Genomic DNA, 9,860 nt, shown 5'->3' with positions numbered 1-9,860 from the left:
ACAAAACAACCATGTTGATCTGAAATAACATATTGTTTGAATGGAACCCTGGGGCTGATGAGAATTGATACTCCTCTGGCCTTGGCCTCAAAACATAAATGAAACTGCTGCCCCGCCCACCGAGACATAAGCCCTGAGTTAACCTCTGACATGGGTTTCTTGTAAAAGGGCAATGGAGGCATTTTCTTGTTTAATTTGAGCAAAAACCTTTCCTCTCTTAATAGGATGGTTTAACGTTCCAGCTGAGCAGATTTATGGGACTAATCATGTAAGATTATAGAAAGATAATGAAGGGATGCAAAAACAGAAAAGCATGAGAGAAGCCCAGAACAGAACATGGTATAACACCTGTTGTGGAAGTTTTCCATTTGAATAAAGCCTGCAGACGAGCGGTGAGCGGTAGCTAACATTCTTTAATCCAAACACACAAAGAACAGAAAACCAAGCTTGTGGAGAGCCTACATGACTGCGGGGCAGGTCAGCAGAGTCTCCCTGAGCCTAGCATGGCTCTCAGTTAAATACCTTCTCCAGGAACAAAAGGCAGTACACAGCTGTTTCACACCTTAAGGTTCACACTCCCTTGCTACCTCCCAGAGTCCTCGAAGAGACAAAAGACTCTTCCTGTGGAGTTCCTGCTTCCCCCAACTTCCTTACTACACCTCCACCAGTTGTCTTACTGTATGAGTGTGAGACTTGTTAAAATCAAGTGGCACCAATGCATTATACAATAAAATAATGTGATTAATACACAAGTAAAAGAAATTCCTATACACACCCAATATGAGTTCTGTGGGTTGAAAAAAGAGACACTCCAACAACACATAAAACAAACCCCCCCCCCCGATCCCCTCTCCCTCACCCCCAACCAAAGGACACACACACACACACACACACACACACACACACACACACTTCTTAGGAAATGCAATCCCTTTACTGTAAAGGGCAGTGAGTGTGACTCCACCCCCGGTCAAGATTGTATAAAGATGAAGTGATATGCTTTCAGTTTTAACTCTTCCCTTCTCTTCTGCTTGCAGACCGGCTGGTGTGAAATATTAAAACCTGTAAGTATTCTACGCATCTCTACTGACTGATTGATTCACACATTCCTGATACTTTTAAATGCATATTGTGGATACAAGCTCATCTATATTCTCTCCTTTTAGAATCATGAGCAGAAACTTCTTGTCCAAAAATGATGAGCTCCGCAGGGGAGACTACCTGGTGTCCAACAACAAGCAGTTCAAAGCTATATTTCAGGTGACTAAATGTTCTCAGTTCAGAAGCTCATAAAAGCCTTGTTTCCCAGTCATGCGTGCTGACAGTTATCTAACATATAATTTATGGCTACAGGATGATGGTAACTTTGTCATCTATGGCTGGAAGCCTTTGTGGGCTTCAGACACCTATGGATCAGACGCCGTCCGTCTGTGCATGCAGGCTGACTGCAACCTGGTCATGTACAACAAGTGTGACACGCCTAGGTGGCACACAAACTCTGTCAGACCTGACTGCAACATGTGCCGTCTTCAACTGACTGATGACGGCAAACTGGTGGTGAACAGAGAGTGCGAAGAAATCTGGAGCTCTGAAAAGTCCAAAGGCATGAAGTGATGCTTGTGTGCAACCATCCTTTGGCATAAACCTTCAGCGATGCTGTTAAAGCAACATATACCAGCGCATAAACAAGCTTTTTCTTTTTCTTTCTGGTTAGCTTTGATCAGACTCTGAATTTCAACCTGAATTGTAAACAAATGGCAAAAAATAAATAAAATGAAAGGTATTTGACCAACCTCTTGTGTTTATATTTTGGCCATTAAAGAGATTTTCTTAAGAATTAATATTGTTGCAAAGGTGTAGGAAGCAGTCTTAAAACTTTGAGGAGTGTTGCTGATATAAAACTAACACAGATTTTGTAAATTCCTCCACTGACCATTAGACACGTTTTCATTTTTATTTCTTCTTCCCTGAAAGTATCTTCATGTGGTCTAGCCTTGTTAGCATCTGATATTTTTCCTTGAGCCAGTTTTTTTTTTTTCAGTTTATGTTCTCTTTTGGCTTAGTTTTTAATAAAAGAGCATCTCAATTCATTGTGTAGATGACAATTATTTGTCCTGTTTTTATTCAGGTTTTCTAATTTTATGTTTCCTTTCTTAAACTCTGTAATTTCATCCTGTGTTGGGTGTTATTTAATTATTTTAGATGTACAGCATATTGGTCAACAGCTGTACTTTAAATGTGCTAGAGAAACAAACTTGACTCACTTTATGAGTGCGTCTGCGTCTTTGTGTGTCTGCATGTGTTGGACGTCACGTCTTTGCAGACACACAAAGACACACAGACACACCTCAGGAATTCGCATGATAAGGTGGGGCCAGGTTTCAAAAAGAGCTCACCCGAAACCCTGGCTGATTGGGACCCACACCCAGTTTCACACCTTGGCTCAGGCGATTAGAGGATCATCAGGGGGTCCTTTTGTCCCTCTGTGGGGGGACACTCCCACTAGGTTTAAATCTGGGACTCCCCACCATTTGACCTTAGAACTGAAGAAGCTTCTCGGATGAGAGGTGAAACGTCTTCAAGCAACTTAAAGAAGTCCAGACGCTAATTTCTTTCTCATCACATAAAAAGAAAAAAGAAAACAAAAATATTCAGGAATTAGAAAAAAACATCAAATCACTAGAAGAAGCCTACGCGTCCCACCAAGATCAGGAAACATTGAACAAAATACGCAAAACAAAACTAGAATTAAATGAGATAATTGATAAAAAAACAAAATTCTTAGTACAAAGACTACGCCTACAAAATTATGAACATGGTAATAAATCCGGTCAATTTCTAGCAAACCAGCTAAAAATAAATAAAGAAAAAACAACTATATGTGCTGTTCAAGATTCATCTGGGAACACATTATATGAACCGATACAAATAAACAACATTTTCAGGGATTTCTATAAAACGTTGTATTCACCACAAATAAACCCATCTAAAAAAGAAATTGATCAGTTTTTGGACAACATAACTCTTCCAAAATTATTGGACACTCAAGCAATGGCACTGGATTCACCACTGACACCAGGTGAACTCCAGGAAGCCCTGATAAGTATGCACAATAATAAGGCTCCAGGTCCAGATGGCTTTCCTGCAGAATTCTACAAAGAATTCTGGTCGATTCTAGCACCAGTTTTCTACAGAACGTTGTTGGAAATTAAAGAAAAGGGCAGACTTCCATCAAATATGAATTCTGCAAACATTAATCTCCTGCTAAAACCAGGCAAAGACCCTGTATATCCCTCAAGCTATCGTCCAATATCCCTTATAAATGTAGACCTTAAAATAATCTGCAAAGCTCTCTCAAAGAGACTGGAGAAAATAACCCCCCTCTTAATTCATCCTGACCAAACTGGTTTCATAAAAGGTAGGCACTCATCAACAAATACACGTAGATTACTTAATTTGATAGACTACTCATACAGTAAAAACCTAGAAACTACAATATTCTCTTTAGACGCAGAAAAAGCATTTGACAGAGTTAACTGGAAATTTCTATTTGCAACTTTACACAAATTTGGTTTTGGATCCTCTTTCATAAACTGGTTAAAAATATTATATAATTCCCCAACAGCTTGTGTTAGAACAAATGACCAGACATCCTCCAGCTTCTGTCTCTTGAGGGGCACCAGGCAGGGATGCCCAGTCTCCCCTTCACTATTTGCAATTTTTATTGAACCACTAGCAGCAGCAATTAGACAGAATTCAGTAATTAAGGGCATAAAATGCAAGAACGTGGAACATAAAATCAGCCTTTATGCGGATGATGTGTTACTCTTTCTCCAAAATTCACAAACCAATATCTCTGGGGTGATTGAATTGATAAACTCTTTTGCAAGAATATCAGATTACTCAATTAACTGGTCAAAATCTACAGTCCTACCGATTAATTGCTCCTTCCATAATTCCTCTTCTACACCACTGCAATCGGGAAATATAAAATATTTAGGTATTAATGTTTCTCCCAAGCTTGCAGATCTAACTAAATTTAACCATATCCCACTTTTAAAGAAGGTAGAAGATGATCTGGCTAGATGGAAATGTCTACCCATATCACTCATGGGAAGGGTTGCCGCTATAAAAATGATGGTCTTACCAAAAATAAATTATTTATTCTCAACTAAACCGCCACAAGATTGGTTCAGATCTCTAGATTCATGTATGTCCAAATTCCTTTGGAAAAATAAACCCCCACGTATAAGCTTAAAAACACTACAAAAGACCAAGGATAAAGGAGGACTAGAACTGCCTAACTTTCAGCACTACTTCTTAGCCAACAGGCTTCAGTTTATCTCAGGATGGCTAAAACACACCCTCTTAGATGAACCTTGGCTAGATGTAGAACAAGCACTCTGCAATAATCTAGAGATCTCAGACCTACCATTTATCAGCTCAAACATCCAACGACATGAATGCTTTAAAAGCATCAACATCAGCTCTTCTCTGACAGCATGGTGGGAGTTTCTAAAATTGACGGCGTCTTCATTAATCCCATGCAAACGTACACCTATCTGGAACAACCCTGACATATTACAAAACAATAATATGATAAACTTTTCAGATTGGAGTGATAAAGGAATCAAATATTTAGAACATATACTAGAAGGAACAGAATTTATTTCATTTGACGGACTAGTTACACAATATGGGATCAACAAGAAAAGATTTTTAGAATATCAACAAATTAAATCCATAGTAAAAAAGAAATTTAAACCGGGTCAAGTTGAACTACAAACACCACCAAGTGTGGTTCAATTTCTTACTCTTAAACCCCCCAAATTACTATCCAAAATATACAGAATGCTTTCTAAAACAGATGAATCAATATCACTTCCTATTGCAAAATGGGAAGCGGATTTATCAGTTAACTTAGACCTAAACTTCTGGTCTCAGATTTGCTTAAAAACCTTTCATCTAATTAGAAATCCCAGTCTTCAATTAATTCAATACAAAATATTACATAGAGTGCACTATACAGGTCATCGGATGTTCAAGATGGGCTTTACGTCTACCAACAACTGCTCACACTGCCAAACCACTTCACCGGACAATTATATCCACGCTCTTTGGTTCTGTCCACCAGTTCAGAAGTTTTGGCGCGAGATATGTGAAGACTTATCGAAGTGTCTGAAATGTAACATTCCAACTTCCCCCTTAGTGTGCTTGTTGGGCAGCTTAGATAATGTCACTTCAGAAAAGAATATCGCCCATATGGTTTTCACTGCCCTATGCATAGCCAAGAAAACAGTCCTCATGAACTGGAAAAATAAAAATAATCTTAATTCTAACCAATATAGAAATTATCTATTAGATTACATTAGTCTTGATACAGCCTCTGCCACCACATCAGATCAATTGCTCTGGGCTCCCTTGATCAGCTCCATCACCTAGTGGGGGTGGGGGGTCATAGTTTGGTCCCGCCTTCACTGTTGTGATTGGTGTGGGGGTAGGGACAGGCTTAGGGCGTCGGGGGGTTCCCCGGAGGCATCTTCCTTGGGGGGCTCAACCCGGGGTAGCGGTCATGTCCGGTTAGGGGCTCTGTTGGCTCTCAGGTGACTGTTTCCTCGCGGCTGCGTGCAGCGGGGCTAGGGGAGGGTCTGTGCTGACGGACGTGGGTTACTGACCTGGTAGCCTGGCTGCCCCTGGGTGGGTCCGGGATGGGCGTGAGGTTCTGGGGGCGCTCCGTCTCTGGGCTGGGACCCGGACCGGGCCTCGGGGGCTTGGGTCCTGGTTGGTGTGTTGCCGGGGTTGTGGGCGGGTGGGTGCATGGGGGCCCAGCCCTGGAGCAGGGTGCCGCCGGTGCGTCGAGCCACCTGGGGGGCTCTTCAACTGGTGGGGGAGATTGTCACATCTTGCAGGAGCTTTCCTCTCCTCAGGAGCTGCCTCTGCAGGAGGGGGAGATACAGGAGAGGTGGAGGAAGATCTCAGCCTGGGTGTTTATTGTCTTATGTAGTCTGGAAGATGAGTGGATGGTGGGGTGGGTGCAGTTTTCTCTGTGGTGGGGTTGGGTGGACTGTCCCGGGCTCTGTGGGGCCGGGCGGCGCTGCTGCACTGGGCCCCGGTCTGGATGGGCCTGGGCCCCCTTTCCCTGGCGGGTCGCAGAGTGTGGGGGTGCCTACTGGGGTCAGCGGGGGAGCTGGCCCCAGGGAGGGGTCACTTGCCCCTCCCTTCCTTCCCTCCCCATCTCCAGCTGCCTCCCTCTTCCCGCTCCACCACAACCACCCACACATGCAGGGCCTTGGAGTAGGGGTATGTCACCAGGGTGCAGAGGAGGCTACCCCCCCCTCTGTCCCCTTCTGGCTGCCTCTGCCTCAATTTTATCCCACAACTTAGACATTCACATTACTCACACTCTCATTACACATACGTATAGGATCTTGGGGGTGGGCACGATACACGGAGCCCAAAGTACCATCAGGGTGTACACCCCACCCCTGGCATCGTTGCCCACCTCTCAATTTTAAATACACGTAGACATTGAGGGCTAGCAGGAGGGACCATGCGCTTACCTGCTGCTCTCTGGCAGGTAGCTCCAAGCCCTCCTGGGTTTTAAATGCACCTTAGAACACACATGCATCAACATTACAATGAGCGGGTGGAGGGAGGTTCGGAGTCTTCTCTCACCCCCGTTCTCTGCGACCTGCTGGAGCAGGGGGGCTAGGACTAGGAGGAGGAGTTGGCCGTCCGACTGCGGTCTGGAGTGTGGAGCCTTCCTGCTGCTGCGGAGTCGGGGCGGTCTGCCTCCCCCCACCGCAGGGAAAAGGGAAACACCACCTGGGTCTGGGTGCAGTTCCCCCCTCCAGGGGCGGGGGCACCTAGACCCGGTTTGTAGAGTACGCTTGGGGAGTGTGATCGTGTGTACAACGTCTCTTTATGTCTGTCTCCACGTTGGTTGAGTGTGGAGTGAGTGCATATGAGAGCATGAGGGTGGGAATGGATGTTTGTATCTGTGTGTGCCTGTATGTCTGTGTCTATATGTCAGGTTGGGTGTCAGGCGCCACCTCTCTGGGGACATCTCAGGCCCTCCAAGGTTTGGAGGCCTATCTCCCCCTACCACCACTTCCCCTGCCAGTGGCGGACCCCCTCAGACATCGGTGCGTTGGTGGTTCTTTGTGTCCGGGGATGGGCGTCCAGGTACACACCGGCTCACTCCTTGGCGGCCGCTTATCGGGGCCTGGAGCCTGGGGCTCGCTCGGGCCACTTCGGAGGTGGGGTGCCCCCGGCCTCTCGGCCTGGGGCTCGGTCACTCAGGCGCAGCTGGCTGCCGGCGGAGCTCACGGGCGCGTCACTGCAACTCCCCCTGGCTTCTGCTCCGCGGCTGCTGAGTGAGCCCTCATCTGGGACTCTCCTCAGCTCTTTCTGGGACAGTGGCGCAGCTGCCCCTCTGTTGGTCTTCCTTGGTCTCTTGTGTTCTGGGGGCCTCTGGATGTCTGGAGTTTTGATCTCCTCCACACCTGCTTCACACCCTGGAGGACGGGGCTGTGGCCCCCCCACACCCTCTAGCATGAAGGAACCTTTTAAAAAAACAAAAAACAAGCGCGTCCATGCTCACAGGTGTACACACGGGTGATCACACCCACAAACTACACCCTTTTTGGCTCCTACCTCAAAGCACACTGTGTTCTGTTGATCTTATGTGCTGCACAATAATGTTTAACATTTAGTATTTACTGTCATATTCCCATATATCATTGTGATGTTGTTTATTCTATTACTCTTGTTCTCTTCTGCTTGCTTTCTTTTTTCTTTCTCAGCAGGTGATCCAGGTGATTGATATATGCATTTTTTTTTCTCTGCCCGTTCTGTTGGTTTTTGTCTTTTGCCCTTCTCCCCCGTCCCTCTTCTCAGCTGTTTCTCTTTCCCTCTTTCTTTCTCCCCTTCTTTCCCCCAGTCAAGTCTGTCCCGTATTCAGTAAGTGAAAATAAAATAAACAATAAAAGGTGAATCAAATGGACCATTACGGCAAGGCTGGGATGGTCAGTTTGGTAAAGTAAATCCGTTGGGCATCTTTCTTTGCCTTTAGACAACAATTCTGATGGCAAAAGAGCCAAACGGGACAGGCCAAATAAAAAAAATAAAAATAAAAAAATAAAAATAAAAAAGAAGTCCAGGCGCTTTTCTTTGCAAGTTCCTTTAACTGATTCTGAGAGTGTTTTTGTCTCCAGATTTTACAGGTTTAAAGTCTCATCATTAATATATCTGTTGAATACATTTGACATTAGCCCAGCACATGCTGTGCCCTGACACATATTTTTATTTTTCACAGTTTTCTCGTCTCAAGTAGTCCCACACAATTCAGAAACACTGTGGAAACACCATTCAAACGTTAACTGCAGGTAAGTCACTGCACTGATGGTCTCATTGTCTTTTGCTTCCTGCTCCTTTATGCTCCATCCTCATTGGTTTCCCCCCGATGTTTGATTTCTTCCGCCTGCATTTTGTCCCTCAGTCATGTTTGTATGTGGAGTTTATGGCTCATATCAAACTGTGTATAGACCATGTAAACAGACCAGTCTAACCCCGCTGTGGTTTTTAAGTATCAAGTAAAAATTACTTATCCTTTTCAGGATAAGTGCTAGAGCCTATCCCAGCTAGTTTAATAACATGTATTTTGTAATTGCCAGAGTGCATCAGAGGGACAGCTCAGGATGAGCGATTTGTAGAGAAAGTTTGAGAGCCAAGACTGAGATAGTTTGAACATGTGGAGAGGAGGGATAGGGGATATACAGGACAAAAGGTCATGCAGAGGGTTGGTGTGACAGAGGAGGATAGCATTCACATGGTGATGCAGAGGCCGATGATTTCCTGTGGTGAGTGAGCAGCTGAAAAAAGAGGAACGATAAAAGAAGAAGAACAGGGACAGGTTTCCCAATGTTTTGCATCATCCCTCTCTTTAACAAGACTTTTTTAACCCAGTAAAGCCAAGCGCATCATATTTGATACATGAGTTTTTGAGACTTCTACATCATCAGTGATTTGTTTCTCGTAAAACAAAACATAGGAATTCTACAACACATTTTTAGCAACTGAAAAACATGCAAACATGATACACATGAAATTCAAAAAGCTGGGAGAAGAGAAAAAAAATGTCATTTTGGTGGGCTCCAAGTGATGCTTCTGAAGTCATATATGAAACCATCTTTGCAAGTAAACCATCATGTATGATGATAAAATGTGTGTTTTTATTAAATATGTTCCATCTATTCGGGATGTTAAGGAGAACAAGTCCAGATTTAATTATGAGAAAATAAACACAGTCAAAAACTTTTAAACAACCGTGTCTTTCCCTCAGTGGAGCAGACTGATTCCTAACAAGAGGACCTGCAGTGTTGTTGGAAATGCTGACAAAAGGACAAAAAATCGGGTTTTAAAAAAGAAACGGCAATAAAATGTATGTTAAGATGTTCTCTAGGCAATAAGACACTGTCCTCTAACCCATCCAGAGCATATAAGCATAAAGTTATATACAGCCTCTGGTTGTCATGGTTTTTTTTGTTAATTACATATACGTTATAGCACTAACTGATTAACGTGCGGATGCTGAAACCACTTGTGCACCACAGTCATTGCGAAACAAATGCTGCTTCTTTCCTGTGTTGAAGTCTTGTCTGTTGTTTCTTTGTCACTCTAAAAACTAGCACACATTGATTGATTGATTGATTGATTGGTAATTTATTTCAACATGTGAACAATATACAAGTACATTTAGAAAAGAAAATAAGAGAGAAAAAAATACTATACAAATTACATACAAAAAAACATTCTGATTAATTTACATGTTGAAAGGGAGTGGGAAGAAGTATACACTT

General features: G+C 43.7%; 1 protein-coding gene across 1 annotated transcript; it reads left to right on the top strand.

Moving 5' to 3' along the window:
- The first annotated feature begins 1,018 nt into the window (after window positions 1-1,018).
- On the top strand, window positions 1,019-1,783 carry LOC146625488 (B-type lectin plumieribetin-like). Its single transcript, XM_085362116.1, has 3 exons — window positions 1,019-1,064; window positions 1,167-1,260; window positions 1,354-1,783. The coding sequence occupies exons 2-3, from the start codon at window positions 1,171-1,173 to the stop codon at window positions 1,612-1,614; spliced, it is 351 nt and encodes a 116-aa protein (XP_085218242.1). The 5' UTR covers window positions 1,019-1,064; window positions 1,167-1,170; the 3' UTR covers window positions 1,615-1,783.
- Window positions 1,784-9,860: the final 8,077 nt, after the last annotated feature.

This window comes from Diplotaxodon limnothrissa, linkage group LG9, assembly GCF_057381915.1.
Source record: "Diplotaxodon limnothrissa isolate DT_005_m linkage group LG9, D_limnothrissa_male_GT1.1, whole genome shotgun sequence".
In the NCBI taxonomy this organism is placed as follows: Eukaryota; Metazoa; Chordata; class Actinopteri; order Cichliformes; family Cichlidae; genus Diplotaxodon; species Diplotaxodon limnothrissa.
This window is presented reverse-complemented; position numbering and strand designations above follow the sequence as displayed.

Coding starts and splice junctions, on each gene's coding strand:
- LOC146625488 (XM_085362116.1), top strand. CDS start 1,171: ATGAGCAGAAACTTCTTGTCCAAAAATGATGAGCTCCGCAGGGGAGAC. Junction 1,261..1,353: donor AGTTCAAAGCTATATTTCAG/GTGACTAAATGT, acceptor TTATGGCTACAG/GATGATGGTAACTTTGTCAT.